The sequence below is a fragment of the Dendrobates tinctorius genome, unplaced genomic scaffold, assembly GCF_039654945.1.
Source record: "Dendrobates tinctorius isolate UK_male_01 unplaced genomic scaffold, ASM3965494v1 ptg000032l, whole genome shotgun sequence".
NCBI classification, from domain to species: Eukaryota; Metazoa; Chordata; class Amphibia; order Anura; family Dendrobatidae; genus Dendrobates; species Dendrobates tinctorius.
In genome coordinates, this window is record NW_027361700.1 from 27,602,565 (window position 1) to 27,624,315 (window position 21,751).

At 47.9% G+C, this 21,751-nt stretch overlaps 1 protein-coding gene across 1 annotated transcript in view; it reads right to left on the reverse strand.

Annotated features, from left to right (window-relative positions):
* LOC141086531 (keratin, type I cytoskeletal 19-like) overlaps window positions 1-9,792 on the reverse strand; it is a 31,749-nt gene extending 21,957 nt beyond the window's left edge. Inside the window, exon 1 of the mRNA XM_073572668.1 lies at window positions 9,263-9,792. Within this exon, the coding sequence (XP_073428769.1) occupies window positions 9,263-9,667 (405 nt within the window). The 5' untranslated portion in view covers window positions 9,668-9,792. The remainder of the gene's footprint in view (window positions 1-9,262) is intronic.
* Between the last annotated feature and the right edge of the window lie 11,959 nt (window positions 9,793-21,751).

Genomic DNA, 21,751 nt, shown 5'->3' on the forward strand with positions numbered 1-21,751 from the left:
AGTCATTTTGGTCATATCTCAGGACAGGAGAGGTACAGCAACAATGACAGTGGCATTTACATCAGATAAAATACATACTTATGCTAAAGGACAGATCTTTAAACAAAATACCTTTTGTAAATAATAAAAAAGCATTAAATATTTCAAATGTCACGCTAATAAAAAATTTGCCCAAAAGCTTTGAATGCTATGGTGTAGTCGTAGAAGTACCTAATATGTCATGCTCTTCAACCAACGAAACTTGAAGCTCTTAGGCTCCAGTGCAAAATTTCCTCTCTTACCATTCGTCATCATTAGAGTTGAGCGAAACGGGTCGAAAAAATTCAAAAGTTGCCGACTTTTGGCAAAGTCGGGTTTCATAAAATGAAACCCGACCCTAGGATGATGTCGGCCACGAGGTCGGCGACTTACGCGCCAAAGTCGCGTTTCAAAAGTTTGCTTTGCGCTCTTTTTCAGCCAATCAGGATCCACGGACACTGTGGGCAACGTGATGACCTAGGCACGGGTCACCACCATCTTTCAGAAGGGCATGCAAGTGATTGGCTTGCTTTGGTGGGCGTCACAGGGGGTATAAAAGGGCGTGCACGCCGACCGCCATCTTACTTCTGCCGATCTTAGTATAGGGAGAGGTTGCTGCTGATTCTGTAGGGAGAGCGTTAGGCAGGGAAGAAGACAAAAAAACTGCTTCTGCTGCTAGCGATTTGGCCTGCACAACACACAAGTCACTGTGTGTGCAGTGCAAGGGGAGGCTATATTGTGGTGTATCAGTGGTGTTGGTTGTTGGGCTGCCTTTTAAGGCTTCCTGACACGCTGGCATTGCTGTTTACCCACTGCTCCGCAAACTGCTTTTTTAAAAGCAATCCAATCTCCCTTATCCTCTAGTCACTTTTGTCACAGCTGTGCCATCGAGCCTGTCACATAGCGCTCAGATATCAGTGGGCCTCACACAATCCACAAGTGTCCAGTGTCCAAAAGTGTGCGCAGAGATTCAAAATCTCCATTATCCTTTCGTCACTTTGGTCACAGGCAGCTGTGCCATCGAGCGTGTCACATAGCGCTCAGATATCAGTGGGCCTCACACAATCCACAAGTGTCCAGTGTCCAAAAGTGTGCGCAGAGATTCAAAATCTCCATTATCCTCTCGTCACTTTGGTCACAGGCAGCTGTGCCATCGAGCGTGTCACATAGCGCTCAGATATCAGTGGGCCTCACACAATCCACAAGTGTCCAGTGTCCAAAAGTGTGCGCAGAGATTCAAAATCTCCATTATCCTCTCGTCACTTTGGTCACAGGCAGCTGTGCCATCGAGCGTGTCACATAGCGCTCAGATATCAGTGGGCCTCACACAATCCACAAGTGTCCAGTGTCCAAAAGTGTGCGCAGAGATTCAAAATCTCCATTATCCTCTCTTCACTTTGGTCACAGGCAGCTGTGCCATCGAGCGTGTCACATAGCGCTCAGATATCAGTGGGCCTCACACAATCCACAAGTGTCCAGTGTCCAAAAGTGTGCGCAGAGATTCAAAATCTCCATTATCCTCTCGTCACTTTGGTCACAGGCAGCTGTGCCATCGAGCGTGTCACATAGCGCTCAGATATCAGTGGGCCTCACACAATCCACAAGTGTCCAGTGTCCAAAAGTGTGCGCAGAGATTCAAAATCTCCATTATCCTCTCGTCACTTTGGTCACAGGCAGCTGTGCCATCGAGCGTGTCACATAGCGCTCAGATATCAGTGGGCCTCACACAATCCACAAGTGTCCAGTGTCCAAAAGTGTGCGCAGAGATTCAAAATCTCCATTATCCTCTCGTCACTTTGGTCACAGGCAGCTGTGCCATCGAGCGTGTCACATAGCGCTCAGATATCAGTGGGCCTCACACAATCCACAAGTGTCCAGTGTCCAAAAGTGTGCGCAGAGATTCAAAATCTCCATTATCCTCTCGTCACTTTGGTCACAGGCAGCTGTGCCATCGAGCGTGTCACATAGCGCTCAGATATCAGTGGGCCTCACACAATCCACAAGTGTCCAGTGTCCAAAAGTGTGCGCAGAGATTCAAAATCTCCATTATCCTCTCGTCACTTTGGTCACAGGCAGCTGTGCCATCGAGCCTGTCACCTAGCGCTCAGATATCAGTGGGCCTCACACAATCCACAAGTGTCCAGTGTCCAAAAGTGTGCGCAGAGATTCAAAATCTCCATTATCCTCTCGTCACTTTGGTCACAGGCAGCTGTGCCATCGAGCCTGTCACATAGTGCTCAGATATCAGTGGGCCTCACACAATCCAAAAGTGTCCACTGTCCACAAGTGTGTGCAGAAATTCGAAATCTCCCCTGTCCTATAGACACCTTGTACCTTGTTTTACATTACTATATAGTTTGTTGGATTTTGTCTACATTTCTACCAAAAATGAGGAAGGCTGGTGGAAGAGGCCGTGGAATTGGGCGGGGGTTGACAGCTGGTAATGATGGTGTTGGTGGTGGATCTGATGGTAGTGGCAAGAGCAAAATAGGACCGAATGCAGGAGGTGCTGACCCTGCGTCATCGTCTGGCTACATAAGGCCTCGAACGCTTAGTTTTCTAGGAGTTGGCAAACCGCTTTTAAAGGCAGAGCATCAGGAAAAAGTTTTGTCTTACATTGCTGACTCAGCCTCCAGCTCTATCGCCTCCTCTTCTTCAGTTGTAAAAAGTAAACGCACTGAGTCGTCGTTGGAGGCTCATGTTCATGAACCACACCTTTCCTTGTGTCCTTCACCCCAACCAAGATTGAAGGATGACGCAGGCCATACTACTGATTACTCCATGGAGCTGTTTTCACATACCATGCCTGGATTATCAAGTGAAATGGTGAATTACCCAGGCCAAGATGAATCTGACATGGAGTGCACTGATGCACAGCCGCTGATGGATGATTTTGCTGGTACATTCACTCAGAGCACTACATTGTCCTCGCAGTGTACAGAGCCAGATTTTGACCCTGATGAGACTCAGGTGCTCCTTCCCGCACACTATACCACCATACACGGTGACACAGAGAAAGGTGCACATGACATAGAAGAGGAGGTGATGGATGACCCAGTTGTTGACCCAGATTGGCATCCATTGGGGGAAGAGGGTGCTGCTTCCAATAGCTCAGATGAGGAGCATCCACAGCAGACATCGACATCGCAACAGCTGTTATCTGGCAGGCCCGGAGCACTCCAAAGACAGGTTCCAAACATCAAAAGAGTTGCTGGACAGCTTGTCCAGAGGGTCAAAAGATCACAGCGTGCTAGGCCGCAAAATGTCTGCCAAAGTAGGAAGAGTGCAGTGTGGCACTTTTTTGAACAAAATCCTCATGATCAGGCCAAGGTTATCTGTAAGAAGTGCGCAAAGACCTTTAGCCGAGGGAAAAATCTGAAAAATTTGAATACCAGTTGCATGCTTAGACATTTAACCAGCATGCACTTGCAAGCGTGGACACAACACCAAACCTCAAGTGCCACAAGTGCAACTGATCACAACGAAGGTAGTCAGCAACGCTACATTGTTTCCCCCACTGTAAGCCCACCGGTTAGCACAGCAGCAAATGTTGAGGTGTCGTTGCAAGACCACAGCAGTCAGGAAATCCCACTGTTATATCAACGAAAGACTGATTCTAGGCCATCAGAAAGAACACCAACTCCATCACCATCATCAACTCTCTCTCAGTCCGCCCTGTCCACCGCTACTTTTACCATATGCAGCTCTCAAGTCCAGCTCACCCTCCCAGACACTATGAGTAGGTCAAGAAAGTACTCAGTCTCTCATCCGCGTACACTGGGTTTGAACGCCCACATTGCCAAACTAATCTCGTTTGAGATGATGCCCTTTCGGTTGGTGGAAAGCACAGCTTTCCGCGAACTCATGGCCTATGCAGTACCACGCTATGACCTACCCAGTCGCCACTTCTTCTCTCGCAAAGCCATCCCAGCCCTCCACCATCATGTGAAAGACCGCATTGTCCATGCACTCAAGCAGTCAGTGAGCGGAAAGGTGCACCTCACAACTGATGCATGGTCCAGTCGGCATGGCCAGGGCCGTTACGTGTCCATCACTGCGCACTGGGTTAATGTGGTGGATGCAGGGTCCACAGGGGACAGCGGTGGTGGGACAGTGCTGCCTAGCCCACGGTATAGGAAACAGTTGGCTGTAGGCGTTCGACCCTCCTCCTCCTCCTCCTCCAGAAGCGAAAGCTCGTCCACAGAGCGCAGTCGTACGAGCACTCCATCTGCAGCTGCCACTGTTGCACACGATGTGTCTCCCTATCGAGCAGCTAGTGGAAAGCGTCAGCAGGCTGTGTTGCAGATGATGTGTTTGGGCAACAGACACACCGCCGAGGTGCTGGCCGAGTACTTGAAGCGACAAACTGAGTCATGGCTGGGCAGTGTACATCTTGAGGCAGGCAAGGTAGTTAGTGATAACGGCCGTAATTTTGTGGCAGCCATAGCCCTTTCAAAACTCAGCCACATACCTTGCATGGCTCACACCTTGAACCTGGTGGTGCAGTGCTTCCTCAAAAATTATCCGGAGTTAACAGCCCTGCTCCAGAAGGTGCGAAGACTGTGCGCGGACATCCGCCGGTCGCCTGTACACTCCGTTCGTATGCAGAAGCTGCAGCGATTGCTCCACCTTCCCAACCACCGCCTCATTATCGACATTGCAACAAGGTGGAACTCCACCCTGCACATGGTGGAGCGGCTGTGCGAGCAGAGGCAGGCCATAATGCATTTGTGAGAGGATACACGGCCAGGCACTTTGAGAGCAGACATGGAGTTGACAGGCGTGCAGTGGTCGAAGCTGAAAGACCTTTGTAAAGTCCTTCAGTGTTTTGAGGAATGCACACGGCTGGTAAGCGCAGACGACGCCATCCTAAGCATGAGCATCCCACTTATGCGTCTGCTCATGCAAACTTTGACGCACCTTAAGGAGCAGGCGTCTGCAGCCAATGTTGATGAGGAGGAAGAGGAGGAGGGAATCCTTGATGACATTCAGCCATTGTCTGCTCAGGGACCTCTCCTGGACGAGGTGGAGGAAGAAGAGGAGGAGGAGGAGGATGATGGGGATGATTATTTAGGGGAGGAGGATGCATCTCGTGGGGCAAGTGAAAATGTTGGCGTGGCAAGGTCTGGTACAGGGTTTGTGCGTGACTGGAGGGATGTGGATTTGCCAGAAAGTGCTCCTCCACCCAGCACTCGCAGTGCATCATTGACACCGGGAACATTGGCCCACATGTCAGATTATGCCTTGCGGATCCTAAAAAGGGACCCCCGCATTGCCAAAATGATGAACGATGACGACTACTGGTTGGCCAGCATCCTGGATCCACGCTATAAAGGCAAATTACAAAACATCATGCCACAGGAGAACCTTGACCTAATATTGGCTAATAAACAAGCAACTCTGGTAAATCGGTTGCTTGAGGCATTCCCAGCACACAGCAGCGGTGATGGTTCTCACACGAGCCGTACGGGCCGGGGGCAGCTTGGCAGAGGTGTTCGTGGTGCACACAGCAGAAGTGGCGTTGGAGACAGGGGTTTCATGACAATGTTGTGGACTGATTTTTCAAATACCGCTCACAGAACTGGTAATACTGCATCGATGGAAAGTGACAGGAGACAGCAGTTGTCAACTATGGTTACAAACTACTTTTCCTCCCATATCGATGTTCTCCCACACAGGTCATTCCCCTTTGACTATTGGGCCGCTAAACTGGACACCTGGCCTGAATTGGCCCAATATGCCTTACAGGAGCTCGCTTGCCCAGCTGCAAGTGTGCTATCGGAAAGAGTCTTCAGTGCAGCTGGATCAATCCTGACAGAAAAAAGGACCCGTCTGTCAACCCAAAATGTGGATGATCTAACCTTCATTAAAATGAACCACGCATGGGTTTCCAAGGATTTTGTCCCACCTTCCCCTGATGACACATAGGGTGACAGAAAAATGGCTTGCTTTGGTCCACCTCTTCCTGGTACTTCACCTATTTCGCCTTTTGCATCAGCTGAATGTCCAACATCAACATATGCCACTTTCTAAAACTCCCTAACTGTGCTGCCTCCCCCCCCATGGCCGGGGTCACCACCTACCGCACGACACCGTGCGAGTGCCGTTGCCCTGGACAGGTGGGTAGGCCGACTCTTGGGCGCGGGCACTGGCACAGGGTCCCTCATAGTGCAATCAAGTGTCTCTGACGGTGGTGGTGCACACCCGCCGTCAGACACACCGCTGTACTATGAGGGGCCCAGTGCCAGTACCGACGCCCACGAGTGGGCCCCCCTTGCTTGGGCAGGGCCCCAGCATTTGCAATCTTTACCTCTCCCTGCTCCTCCGCTGTGTAATCTGGGCCGTCAAATCCATACTGTGCCTGACACCGTCTGAGCCTGCCTCCTGAGACATATATTTTGAATGTGTACGCTATCCATACATGTTATCCGGGGATACGGTACCCTTTCTAACCTTTGTGCAATCACGTGCAATCCATACTGTGCCTGACACCGTCTGAGCCTGCCTCCTGAGATATATATTTTGAATGTGTACGCTATCCATACATGTTATCCAGGGATACGGTACCCTTTCTAACCTTTGTGCAATCACATGCAATCCATACTGGGCCTGACACCGTCTGAGCCTGCCTCCTGAGACATATATTTTGAATGTGTACGCTATCCATACATGTTATCCAGGGATACGGTACCCTTTCTAACCTTTGTGCAATCACGTGCAATCCATACTGGGCCTAACACCGTCTGAGCCTGCCTCCTGAGACATATATTTTGAATGTGTACGCTATCCATACATGTTATCCGGGGATACGGTACCCTTTCTAACCTTTGTGCAATCACGTGCAATCCATACTGTGCCTGACACCGTCTGAGCCTGCCTCCTGAGACATATATTTTGAATGTGTACGCTATCCATACATGTTATCCAGGGATACGGTACCCTTTCTAACCTTTGTGCAATCACGTGCAATCCATACTGGGCCTGACACCGTCTGAGCCTGCCTCCTGAGACATATATTTTGAATGTGTACGCTATCCATACATGTTATCCAGGGATACGGTACCCTTTCTAACCTTTGTGCAATCACGTGCAATCCATACTGGGCCTAACACCGTCTGAGCCTGCCTCCTGAGACATATATTTTGAATGTGTACGCTATCCATACATGTTATCCGGGGATACGGTACCCTTTCTAACCTTTGTGCAATCACGTGCAATCCATACTGGGCCTAACACCGTCTGAGCCTGCCTCCTGAGACATATATTTTGAATGTGTACGCTATGCATACATGTTATCCAGGGATACGGTACCCTTTCTAACCTTTGTGCAATCACGTGCAATCCATACTGGGCCTAACACCGTCTGAGCCTGCCTCCTGAGACATATATTTTGAATGTGTACGCTATCCATAGATGTTATCCGGGGATACGGTACCCTTTCTAACCTTTGTGCAATTACGTGCAATCCATACTGGGCCTAACACCGTCTGAGCCTGCCTCCTGATACATATATTTTGAATGTGTACGCTATCCATACATGTTATCCGGGGATACGGTACCCTTTCTAACCTTTGTGCAATCACGTGCAATCCATACTGTGCCTGACACCGTCTGAGCCTGCCTCCTGAGACATATATTTTGAATGTGTACGCTATCCATACATGTTATCCAGGGATACGGTACCCTTTCTAACCCTTGTGCAATCACGTGCAATCCATACTGGGCCTAACACAGTCTGAGCCTGCCTCCTGAGACTTATATTTTGAATGTGTACGCTATCCATACATGTTATCCGGGGATACGGTACCCTTTCTAACCTTTGTGCAATCACGTGCAATCCATACTGGGCCTAACACCGTCTGAGCCTGCCTCCTGAGACATATATTTTGAATGTGTACGCTATCCATACATGTTATCCGGGGATACGGTACCCTTTCTAACCTTTGTGCAATCACGTGCAATCCATACTGTGCCTGACACCGTCTGAGCCTGCCTCCTGAGACATATATTTTGAATGTGTACGCTATCCATACATGTTATCCAGGGATACGGTACCCTTTCTAACCTTTGTGCAATCACGTGCAATCCATACTGGGCCTGACACCGTCTGAGCCTGCCTCCTGAGACATATATTTTGAATGTGTACGCTATCCATACATGTTATCCAGGGATACGGTACCCTTTCTAACCTTTGTGCAATCACGTGCAATCCATACTGGGCGTGAGAACGGCTGGCGAGCTGTTAAGCAAGCTACAGCACCTGTCCAGACAAGTACAGGGATTCCCTAGCGAGGAGACTTATTTGATTGTTTTCAATGTTCGGACAGCAATTTTTGGGGAGCACTATACTCTGGAGAATGATAGATGGGGCCCACCATACACTGGAACATTCCAAAGGTGGACATCAGACACTGGAGCAGCATTTACAGGGCCCATTATACACTAGAGCATTAGAAATGGGGCCCATTATGTTTGGAGCATTATTTGGGCCCATAAGACAGTGGAGCTTCATCCATGGGGACCAACATATACTGTAGCATTATGTGGAGCTCATCATATACTGTTTCAAACATTATATGGGACCAATGATTCTGTATGGAGAAATAGATGGGCCTCGTCATGAGATGTAAAAAGTGAGGTATTTTTCATTGTACTATACCGCTATTTATCTGCCGTATCGGAGCATGATGAGTTGTGGTATGTGTTAAGGGGCACTCTTTCGCCCAGGGCACATGAAAACCTGCAGCCAGCCCTCCCCCCCCCCACAACTTTAGCCAAATAACCCCCATTTTTCAGTGCGTAACTTGTATTATGAAGTTAATTAAGGTTGACAAGCTTAAGTAAGAAGAATTGATGCTTTTGGCATTCAAATGGGCACTGTAGGTGTGTTTCCTGTCCTCCTCTCACTGCCGACTTTTATTCCCCATTGACTTACATTGGGTTTCGTGTTTCGGGACGACCCCGACTTTTCCCTATAATCGGACGATGTTGCTCGACCCGACTTTTGGAAAAGTCGGGTTTCACGAAACGAAACGCGACCCTAAAAAACCAAAAGTCGCTCAACTCTAGTCATCATTAATAATCATGGTACCTTCTTACGAGGTAGATGGTCTATCTATCATCTGACTTGTGAGGACTCGGAGCAATACAGATAAATGGAAAATTTGTCAAAGAGAAGACATGGACAGATTTGACCTTTGCTACATTTTCATCTAATCATATTTCCATATAACTTGTTTATTACCTGTTTTCGCAGCTCCTCAATAGTTTGAAAGTAGCGCTGGTCATCTCTTTCTGCATTTCCCTTGTTTTTGCTGTGCCAATCCCAAATTTGTCCCTCTAGCTCAGCATTAGCCTTCTCCAAGGCATGAACCTGGGTAATATAACTGGCCAAACGTTCGTTCAGATTCTTCATGGTTTCTTTCTCGTTTCCCATGATTCGAGTGCCTCCATATTGTACATGTCCAGTCGTAAACCAGGCATTATGTGAAGTGGATGAAACTTTGGTGCCCAGTGCTTCTCCCCCAACATAGCCACTGGAGGCATGGCCATCTCCTGAGACCTTGCGGTATATTCCACCGCTAATACTAGCCGCCTTTGCACCCACTTGGACAGATGTCACCTTCTTGATATAAGTTTGGTTGTACATTGTGAAAACAGATAACGAGACCTTCAGATCCTCCTTCTGTATTTCAGAAATGAAATGAACTTTCCTTGTTCAGAATCCAGTGGTAAAAGTCTCATTAATGTTTGGATAGTGATAAGTAAAGCTACATCACTGCCCCGGGACGTCATGTCCTGGAGGTCATTGCTCCGTTTAGGAAAATTGACTAATCCTCAGATTGGTTTCAGTATAACAATGAAATTTGAGAGGCCCCAATACCTCATTGACTGATGAAATAACCTTTACCCTCACATTGCACATCTCATTATAATTGCTCACATATTAAGCAATTTCAATGACCTGAATGTTTGACTGAAATTCTCAAGAGTGGTGTCTAGGTTATGGAGCAAATTTTCATATACACCATTGTAAAATTCTGAATAAATATAGCGGGTCCCTCTTTTCAGGATCCTCATCTTTTGAAGAGTGATTGCAACTAGTGTCTCCCGCTCTGAGTATTTGCCCTATTCTGTATTACATAAATTTGAATTTCAGCACTGTGTAATGATTCAATTTACCTGTGGTGGCGCTGCTGTGATATTAAATAATTTCTACAAAGTCCCTACATCTTGCAGCTGATATCTGAACATCACAGCAAGGGATCCTTCTGACAATTGCAAGCCAGAAAGCTCCTTTAAGGCTTCAGAATTTTTTCTTACACTGTATATAAAAGTAGGACTAAAATGGGTATTTCCCTCTCTAAGATCCAACCTCAATATGTAGTAGGTGTAATAATAATAAAACTAGCTTTAATTAGAAATGTAGTATAGTTTTTCTGATTCGCTATGTCGCTTAACTCATGTGCAGGCATTGCAGTAGCTTAGGTATCCATGGTTATGACCACACACATAGTGACAGCTAGTTGTTAGTGGTATATCTAAGCTACTGCATTGCCCTGCACATGAGGTAAGTGACATAGCAATTCAGAAGAACTATACTACATGTGGAAAAAAACCCACAAGGGACACCATTTTGGAAATTAGATCCCTCAGAAAACTTATCTAGATGTGTAGTTAGCACCTTGATCCCTCAGGTGCTTCACAGAAGTTTGAACATAGAGGCATGAAAAAAAATTACATTTCTCCCACAAAAATGTTTTTAGTCCCATTTTTTTATTTTCACAAGGGTAAAGGGAGAAAATGGCCCCAATAATTTGTTGTACACTTTCTGTTGAGTATGCAAATACCCCATGTGTGGGGGAAAACTACTGTTTGGGTGCACAACAGGAGTGACGAAAGGAAGGAGTGACGTTTTGGAATGCAGACTTTGATGGAATTGTCTGTGAGTGTCATGTTGGGTTTTGAGAGTACCTGAGGTGCATAAACACTGGAACCATCCCGCAAGAAGACAGACTGAGAGGAGACTTAATAGCTGTCTACAAATATCTCAAGGGCTGTCACATTGTAGAAGGATCATCTTTATTCTCATTTGCACAAGGAAAGACTAGAAGCAATGGGATGAAACTGAATGGGAGGACACAGATTAGATATTAGAAAAAACGTTTGACCAGTGAGGGTGATCAATGAGTTGAACAGGCTGTCACGAGAATTGGTGAGTTCTTCTTCAATGGAAGTCTTCAAACAGAGGCTGGACAGACATCTGTCTGGGATGATTTAGTGAATCTTGCTTTGAGCAACGGGTTAGACCAGATGACCAAGGAGGTCCCTTCCAACTCTACCATTCTATGATTCTATGATTCTAAGTGACATCATTTTGAAAACTAGACCCCTCAAAGAATTTATCTAGACATGTGGTGAGCACCTTGAACCCACTGGTGCTTCACAGGATTTTACAATGTTGATCTGTGAAAATGAAAAAAAATATTTTTCCCACAAAAATTTTATTTTAACCCAAAATGTTCTCATTTTCACAAATATAGGACAAAATGGACCCCAAAATTTGTTGTGAAATTTCTATTGAGTATGGCAATACCCCATATGTGGTTGAAAACTACTTTTGAAGCACAGTGCACAGCTCAGAAGAGAAGTGCCATATTGGAGTTTCAGATTTTGCTGGACTAGTTTAAGGGTGCCATGTCACAATGGCATAGCCCCTGAGGTTACAGAACAGCAGAACCTCCCATAAAATACCCCATTTTACAAACTATGCCTCTCAATGAATTCATCTAGGGGTGCAGTGATCATATTGACACCACAGGTGGGTCATAGAATTTTATTACCGTTGGGCAGTGAAGAAAAAAAAAATTACATTTTCACCACAAAAATTTTGTTTTAGCCCAAGATTTTGCATTTTTACACTGGGAAATGCGTCACACAATTTCTGCTGAATGTAGAAATTCCCCATATGTGGCTGTACAGTACTGCTTAGCCATGAGAGCTATTTACCTCATGGAATGCAGATTTTCTTAGAGTTGTTTTTCCATACTTCATATACAGAACCCCTAAATGCTAAAAGAGCAGAATCCCCCCTTGTGAGCCCATTTTGGAAATTATACCCCTTTGGGAATTTATCTATAGGTGTAGTGACGATTTTGACTCCATGGGTGTTTTCCAGAAACAAGCAGCAGTGGATATTTCTGAGAGAAAATTGCAAACTGCCATTGTAGTGAACAGTACATTTTAGTCATTGTAGTGACTAGTACATTGCAGTGCCCTTACATTATGCCCAGCTCATGCACCTGTAAATTAGGTGGGTTCTCATTACTACAGAAATGCCAATATGTGGATAACTGCGGTTTAGGCACACTTGGTGAGCCCAGCTTTACTGCGATTTTTGGGAGGCAGAACGAACAAATCAACAGCAGGTGAAGAATTGATTTTAATTATTTTATACACCATTACTCATTCTGTATAAGTGATAAGACTTTATTCTTCTGGTCGGTGCGAATAAGAGCGATACCAGATTTATATTGTTTTTTTCTGTTTGGCTGCTGTCATACACTAAAAACAATTTTTTTTTTTTTGCGAAACCTTGTTTTTGCATTGCCATATTTTGAGAACTATCATTTTTCCATATTTCAGCCAAAATAATCATGTGAGGGCTTGTTTTTGCGGGATGAGTTGATATTTTTATTGGTACCATTTTTGGTCACATGACATTTTTTGATCACTTTCTATTCCGATTTTTGGGGCGGCGGAATGAGCAAAAACCATCAATTCAGGAATTGTTTTCTGGTTTTTTTTTTGTCCTTCCGTATGTGGTAAAATTGATAAGGCAGCTCTATTTTTCGGGTCAGTATGATCACAGCGATACCACATTTATATCATTTTTTGATGTTTTGACACTTCTACATAGTAAAAACTAGAGTTGAGCGAAACGGGTCGAAAAAATTCAAAAGTCGCCGACTTTTAGCAAAGTCGGGTTTCATGAAACGAAACCCGACCCTAGGATGAGGTCGGCCACGAGGTCGGCGACTTACGCTCCAAAGTCGCGTTTCAAAAGTTTGTTTTGCGCTCTTTTTCAGCCAATCAGGATCCACGGACACTGTGGGCAACGTGATGACCTAGGCACGGGTCACCACCATCTTTCAGAAGGGCATGCAAGTGATTGGATTGCTTTGGTGGGCGTCACAGGGGGTATAAAAGGGCGTGCACGCCGACCGCCATCTTACTTCTGCCGATCTTAATATAGGGAGAGGTTGCTGCTGATTCTGTAGGGAGAGCATTAGGCAGGGAAGAAGACAAAAAAACTGCTTCTGCTGCTAGCGATTTGGCCTGCACAACACACAAGTCACTGTGTGTGCAGTGCAAGGGGAGGCTATATTGTGGTGTATCAGTGGTGTTGGTTGTTGGGCTGCCTTTTAAGGCTTCCTGACACGCTGGCATTGCTGTTTACCCACTGCTCCGCAAACTGCTTTTTTAAAAGCAATCCAATCTCCCTTATCCTCTAGTCACTTTTGTCACAGCTGTGCCATCGAGCCTGTCACATAGCGCTCAGATATCAGTGGGCCTCACACAATCCACAAGTGTCCAGTGTCCAAAAGTGTGCGCAGAGATTCAAAATCTCCATTATCCTCTCGTCACTTTGGTCACAGGCAGCTGTGCCATCGAGCGTGTCACATAGCGCTCAGATATCAGTGGGCCTCACACAATCCACAAGTGTCCAGTGTCCAAAAGTGTGCGCAGAGATTCAAAATCTCCATTATCCTGTCGTCACTTTGGTCACAGGCAGCTGTGCCATCGAGCGTGTCACATAGCGCTCAGATATCAGTGGGCCTCACACAGTCCACAAGTGTCCAGTGTCCAAAAGTGTGCACAGAGATTCAAAATCTCCATTATCCTCTCGTCACTTTGGTCACAGCTGTGCCATCGAGCCTGTCACATAGCGCTCAGATATCAGTGGGCCACACACAATCCACAAGTGTCCAGTGTCCAAAAGTGTGCGCAGAGATTCAAAATCTCCATTATCCTCTCGTCACTTTTGTCACAGGCAGCTGTGCCATCGAGCGTGTCACATAGCGCTCAGATATCAGTGGGCCTCACACAATCCACAAGTGTCCAGTGTCCAAAAGTGTGCGCAGAGATTCAAAATCTCCATTATCCTCTCGTCACTTTGGTCACAGCTGTGCCATCGAGCCTGTCACATAGCGCTCAGATATCAGTGGGCCTCACACAATCCACAAGTGTCCAGTGTCCAAAAGTGTGCGCAGAGATTCAAAATCTCCATTATCCTCTCGTCACTTTTGTCACAGGCAGCTGTGCCATCGAGCGTGTCACATAGCGCTCAGATATCAGTGGGCCTCACACAATCCACAAGTGTCCAGTGTCCAAAAGTGTGCGCAGAGATTCAAAATCTCCATTATCTTCTCGTCACTTTGGTCACAGCTGTGCCATCGAGCGTGTCACATAGCGCTCAGATATCAGTGGGCCTCACACAATCCACAAGTGTCCAGTGTCCAAAAGTGTGCGCAGAGATTCAAAATCTCCATTATCCTCTCGTCACTTTTGTCACAGGCAGCTGTGCCATCGAGCCTGTCACATAGCGCTCAGATATCAGTGGGCCTCACACAATCCACAAGTGTCCAGTGTCCAAAAGTGTGCGCAGAGATTCAAAATCTCCATTATCCTCTCGTCACTTTGGTCACAGCTGTGCCATCGAGCCTGTCACATAGCGCTCAGATATCAGTGGGCCTCACACAATCCACAAGTGTCCAGTGTCCAAAAGTGTGCGCAGAGATTCAAAATCTCCATTATCCTCTCGTCACTTTGGTCACAGGCAGCTGTGCCATCGAGCGTGTCACATAGCGCTCAGATATCAGTGGGCCTCACACAATCCACAAGTGTCCAGTGTCCAAAAGTGTGCGCAGAGATTCAAAATCTCAATTATCCTCTCGTCACTTTTGTCACAGGCAGCTGTGCCATCGAGCGTGTCACATAGCGCTCAGATATCAGTGGGCCTCACACAATCCACAAGTGTCCAGTGTCCAAAAGTGTGCGCAGAGATTCAAAATCTCCATTATCCTCTCGTCACTTTGGTCACAGCTGTGCCATCGAGCCTGTCACATAGCGCTCAGATATCAGTGGGCCTCACACAATCCACAAGTGTCCAGTGTCCAAAAGTGTGCGCAGAGATTCAAAATCTCCATTATCCTCTCGTCACTTTTGTCACAGGCAGCTGTGCCATCGAGCGTGTCACATAGCGCTCAGATATCAGTGGGCCTCACACAATCCACAAGTGTCCAGTGTCCAAAAGTGTGCGCAGAGATTCAAAATCTCCATTATCCACTCGTCACTTTTGTCACAGGCAGCTGTGCCATCGAGCCTGTCACATAGCGCTCAGATATCAGTGGGCCTCACACAATCCACAAGTGTCCAGTGTCCAAAAGTGTGCGCAGAGATTCAAAATCTCCATTATCCTCTCGTCATTTTGGTCACAGCTGTGCCATCGAGCCTGTCACATAGCGCTCAGATATCAGTGGGCCTCACACAATCCACAAGTGTCCAGTGTCCAAAAGTGTGCGCAGAGATTCAAAATCTCCATTATCCTCTCGTCACTTTGGTCACAGGCAGCTGTGCCATCGAGCGTGTCACATAGCGCTCAGATATCAGTGGGCCTCACACAATCCACAAGTGTCCAGTGTCCAAAAGTGTGCGCAGAGATTCAAAATCTCCATTATCCTCTCGTCACTTTGGTCACAGGCAGCTGTGCCATCGAGCGTGTCACATAGCGCTCAGATATCAGTGGGCCTCACACAATCCACAAGTGTCCAGTGTCCAAAAGTGTGCGCAGAGATTCAAAATCTCCATTATCCTCTCGTCACTTTGGTCACAGGCAGCTGTGCCATCGAGCGTGTCACATAGCGCTCAGATATCAGTGGGCCTCACACAATCCACAAGTGTCCAGTGTCCAAAAGTGTGCGCAGAGATTCAAAATCTCCATTATCCTCTCGTCACTTTGGTCACAGGCAGCTGTGCCATCGAGCGTGTCACATAGCGCTCAGATATCAGTGGGCCTCACACAATCCACAAGTGTCCAGTGTCCAAAAGTGTGCGCAGATTCAAAATCTCCATTATCCTCTCGTCACTTTGGTCACAGGCAGCTGTGCCATCGAGCCTGTCACATAGCGCTCAGATATCAGTGGGCCTCACACAATCCACAAGTGTCCAGTGTCCAAAAGTGTGCGCAGAGATTCAAAATCTCCATTATCCTCTCGTCACTTTGGTCACAGGCAGCTGTGCCATCGAGCCTGTCACATAGCGCTCAGATATCAGTGGGCCTCACACAATCCACAAGTGTCCAGTGTCCAAAAGTGTGCGCAGAGATTCAAAATCTCCATTATCCTCTCGTCATTTTGGTCACAGCTGTGCCATCGAGCCTGTCACATAGCGCTCAGATATCAGTGGGCCTCACACAATCCACAAGTGTCCAGTGTCCAAAAGTGTGCGCAGAGATTCAAAATCTCCATTATCCTCTCGTCACTTTGGTCACAGGCAGCTGTGCCATCGAGCGTGTCACATAGCGCTCAGATATCAGTGGGCCTCACACAATCCACAAGTGTCCAGTGTCCAAAAGTGTGCGCAGAGATTCAAAATCTCCATTATCCTCTCGTCACTTTGGTCACAGGCAGCTGTGCCATCGAGCGTGTCACATAGCGCTCAGATATCAGTGGGCCTCACACAATCCACAAGTGTCCAGTGTCCAAAAGTGTGCGCAGAGATTCAAAATCTCCATTATCCTCTCGTCACTTTGGTCACAGGCAGCTGTGCCATCGAGCGTGTCACATAGCGCTCAGATATCAGTGGGCCTCACACAATCCACAAGTGTCCAGTGTCCAAAAGTGTGCGCAGAGATTCAAAATCTCCATTATCCTCTCGTCACTTTGGTCACAGGCAGCTGTGCCATCGAGCGTGTCACATAGCGCTCAGATATCAGTGGGCCTCACACAATCCACAAGTGTCCAGTGTCCAAAAGTGTGCGCAGATTCAAAATCTCCATTATCCTCTCGTCACTTTGGTCACAGGCAGCTGTGCCATCGAGCCTGTCACATAGCGCTCAGATATCAGTGCGCCTCACACAATCCACAAGTGTCCAGTGTCCAAAAGTGTGCGCAGAGATTCAAAATCTCCATTATCCTCTCGTCACTTTGGTCACAGGCAGCTGTGCCATCGAGCCTGTCACATAGCGCTCAGATATCAGTGGGCCTCACACAATCCAAAAGTGTCCACTGTCCACAAGTGTGTGCAGAAATTCTAAATCTCCCCTGTCCTATAGACACCTTGTACCTTGTTTTACATTACTATATAGTTTGTTGAATTTTGTCTACATTTCTACCAAAAATGAGGAAGGCTGGTGGAAGAGGCCGTGGAATTGGGCGGGGGTTGGCAGCTTGTAATGATGGTGTTGGTGGTGGATCTGATGGTAGTGGCAAGAGCAAAATAGGACCGAATGCAGGAGGTGCTGACCCTGCGTCATCGTCTGGCTACATAAGGCCTCGAACGCTTAGTTTTCTAGGAGTTGGCAAACCGCTTTTAAAGGCAGAGCATCAGGAAAAAGTTTTGTCTTACATTGCTGACTCAGCCTCCAGCTCTATCGCCTCCTCTTCTTCAGTTGTAAAAAGTAAACGCACTGAGTCGTCGTTGGAGGCTCATGTTCATGAACCACACCTTTCCTTGTGTCCTTCACCCCAACCAAGATTGAAGGATGACGCAGGCCATACTACTGATTACTCCATGGAGCTGTTTTCACATACCATGCCTGGATTATCAAGTGAAATGGTGAATTACCCAGGCCAAGATGAATCTGACATGGAGTGCACTGATGCACAGCCGCTGATGGATGATTCTGCTGGTACATTCACTCAGAGCACTACATTGTCCTCGCAGTGTACAGAGCCAGATTTTGACCCTGATGAGACTCAGGTGCCCCTTCCCGCACACTATACCACCATACACGGTGACACAGAGAAAGGTGCACATGACATAGAAGAGGAGGTGATGGATGACCCAGTTGTTGACCCAGATTGGCATCCATTGGGGGAAGAGGGTGCTGCTTCCAATAGCTCAGATGAGGAGCATCCACAGCAGACATCGACATCGCAACAGCTGTTATCTGGCAGGCCCGGAGCACTCCAAAGACAGGTTCCAAACATCAAAAGAGTTGCTGGACAGCTTGTCCAGAGGGTCAAAAGATCACAGCGTGCTAGGCCGCAAAATGTCTGCCAAAGTAGGAAGAGTGCAGTGTGGCACTTTTTTGAACAAAATCCTCATGATCAGGCCAAGGTTATCTGTAAGAAGTGCGCAAAGACCTTTAGCCGAGGGAAAAATCTGAAAAATTTGAATACCAGTTGCATGCTTAGACATTTAACCAGCATGCACTTGCAAGCGTGGACACAACACCAAACCTCAAGTGCCACATGTGCAACTGATCACAACGAAGGTAGTCAGCAACGCTACATTGTTTCCCCCACTGTAAGCCCACCGGTTAGCACAGCAGCAAATGTTGAGGTGTCGTTGCAAGACCACAGCAGTCAGGGAATCCCACTGTTATATCAACGAAAGACTGATTCTAGGCCGTCAGAAAGAACACCAACTCCATCACCATCATCAACCCTCTCTCAGTCCGCCCTGTCCACCGCTACTTCCACCATATGCAGCTCTCAAGTCCAGCTCACCCTCCCAGACACTATGAGAAGGTCAAGAAAGTACTCAGTCTCTCATCCGCGTACACTGGGTTTGAACGCCCACATTGCCAAACTAATCTCGTTTGAGATGATGCCCTTTCGGTTGGTGGAAAGCACAGCTTTCCGCGAACTCATGGCCTATGCAGTACCACGCTATGACCTACCCAGTCGCCACTTCTTCTCTCGCAAAGCCATCCCAGCCCTCCACCATCATGTGAAAGACCGCATTGTCCATGCACTCAAGCAGTCAGTGAGCGGAAAGGTGCACCTCACAACTGATGCATGGTCCAGTCGGCATGGCCAGGGCCGTTACGTGTCCATCACTGCGCACTGGGTTAATGTGGTGGATGCAGGGTCCACAGGGGACAGCGGTGGTGGGACAGTGCTGCCTAGCCCACGGTATAGGAAACAGTTGGCTGTAGGCGTTCGACCCTCCTCCTCCTCCTCCTCCTCCTCCTCCAGAAGCGAAAGCTCGTCCACAGAGCGCAGTCATACGAGCACTCCATCTGCAGCTGCCACTGTTGCACACGATGTGTCCCCCTATCGAGCAGCTAGTGGAAAGCGTCAGCAGGCTGTGTTGCAGATGATGTGTTTGGGGCGACAGACACACCGCAGAGGTGCTGGCCGAGTACTTGAAGCGACAAACTGAGTCATGGCTGGGCAGTGTACATCTTGAGGCAGGCAAGGTAGTTAGTGATAACGGCCGTAATTTTGTGGCAGCCATAGCCCTTTCAAAACTCAGCCACATACCTTGCTTGGCTCACACCTTGAACCTGGTGGTGCAGTGCTTCCTCAAAAATTATCCGGAGTTAACAGCCCTGCTCCAGAAGGTGCGAAGACTGTGCGCGCACATCCGCCGGTCGCCTGTACACTCCGTTCGTATGCAGAAGCTGCAGCGATTGCTCCACCTTCCCAACCACCGCCTCATTATCGACATTGCAACAAGGTGGAACTCCACCCTGCACATGGTGGAGCGGCTGTGCGAGCAGAGGCAGGCCATAATGCATTTGTGGGAGGATACACGGCCAGGCACTTTGAGAGCAGACATGGAGTTGACAGGCGTGCAGTGGTCGAAGCTGAAAGACCTTTGTAAAGTCCTTCAGTGTTTTGAGGAATGCACACGGCTGGTAAGCGCAGACGACGCCATCCTAAGCATGAGCATCCCACTTATGCGTCTGCTCATGCAAACTTTGACGCACCTTAAGGAGCAGGCGTCTGCAGCCAATGTTGATGAGGAGGAAGAGGAGGAGGGAATCCTTGATGACATTCAGCCATTGTCTGCTCAGGGACCTCTCCTGGATGAGGTGGAGGACGAAGAGGAGGAGGAGGAGGATGATGGGGATGATTACTTAGGGGAGGAGGATGCATCTCGTGGGGCAAGTGAAAATGTTGGCGTGGCAAGGTCTGGTACAGGGTTTGTGCGTGACTGGAGGGATGTGGATTTGCCAGAAAGTGCTCCTCCACCCAGCACTCACAGTGCATCATTGACACCGGGAACATTGGCCCACATGTCAGATTATGCCTTGCGGATCCTAAAAAGGGACCCCCGCATTGCCAAAATGATGAACGATGACGACTACTGGTTGGCCAGCATCCTGGATCCACGCTATAAAGGCAAATTACAAAACATCATGCCACAGGAGAACCTTGACCTAATATTGGCTAATAAACAAGCAACTCTGGTAAATCGGTTGCTTGAGGCACTCCCAGCACACAGCAGCGGTGATGGTTCTCACACGAGCCGTACGGGCCGGGGGCAGCTTGGCAGAGGTGTTCGTGGTGCACACAGCAGAAGTGGCGTTGGAGACAGGGGTTTCATGACAATGTTGTGGACTGATTTTTCAAATACCGCTCACACAACTGGTAATACTGCATCGATGGAAAGTGACAGGAGACAGCAGTTGTCAACTATGGTTACAAACTACTTTTCCTCCCATATCGATGTTCTCCCACACAGGTCATTCCCCTTTGACTATTGGGCCACTAAACTGGACACCTGGCCTGAATTGGCCCAATATGCCTTACAGGAGCTCGCTTGCCCAGCTGCAAGTGTGCTATCGGAAAGAGTCTTCAGTGCAGCTGGATCAATCCTGACAGAAAAAAGGACCCGTCTGTCAACCCAAAATGTGGATGATCTAACCTTCATTAAAATGAACCACGCATGGGTTTCCAAGGATTTTGTCCCACCTTCCCCTGATGACACATAGGGTGACAGAAAAATGGCTTGCTTTGGTCCACCTCTTCCTGGTACTTCACCTATTTCGCCTTTTGCATCAGCTGAATGTCCAACATCAACATATGCCACTTTCTAAAACTCCCTAACTGTGCTGCCTCCCCCCCATGGCCGGGGTCACCACCTACCGCACGACACCGTGCGAGTGCCGTTGCCCTGGACAGGTGGGTAGGCCGACTCTTGGGCGCGGGCACTGGCACAGGGTCCCTCATAGTGCAATCAAGTGTCTCTGACGGTGGTGGTGCACACCCGCCGTCAGACACACCGCTGTACTATAAGGGGCCCAGTGCCAGTACCGACGCCCACGAGTGGGCCCTCCTTGCTTGGGCAGGGCCCCAGCATTTGCAATCTTTACCTCTCCCTGCTCCTCCGCTGTGTAATCTGGGCCGTCAAATCCATACTGTGCCTGACACCATCTGAGCCTGCTTCCTGAGACATATATTTTGAATGTGTACGCTATCCATACATGTTATCCGGGGATACGGTACCCTTTCTAACCTTTGTGCAATCACGTGCAATCCATACTGTGCCTGACACCGTCTGAGCCTGCCTCCTGAGACATATATTTTGAATGTGTACGCTATCCATACATGTTATCCAGGGATACGGTACCCTTTCTAACCTTTGTGCAATCACGTGCAATCCATACTGGGCCTGACACCGTCTGAGCCTGCCTCCTGAGACATATATTTTGAATGTGTACGCTATCCATACATGTTATCCAGGGATACGGTACCCTTTCTAACCTTTGTGCAAT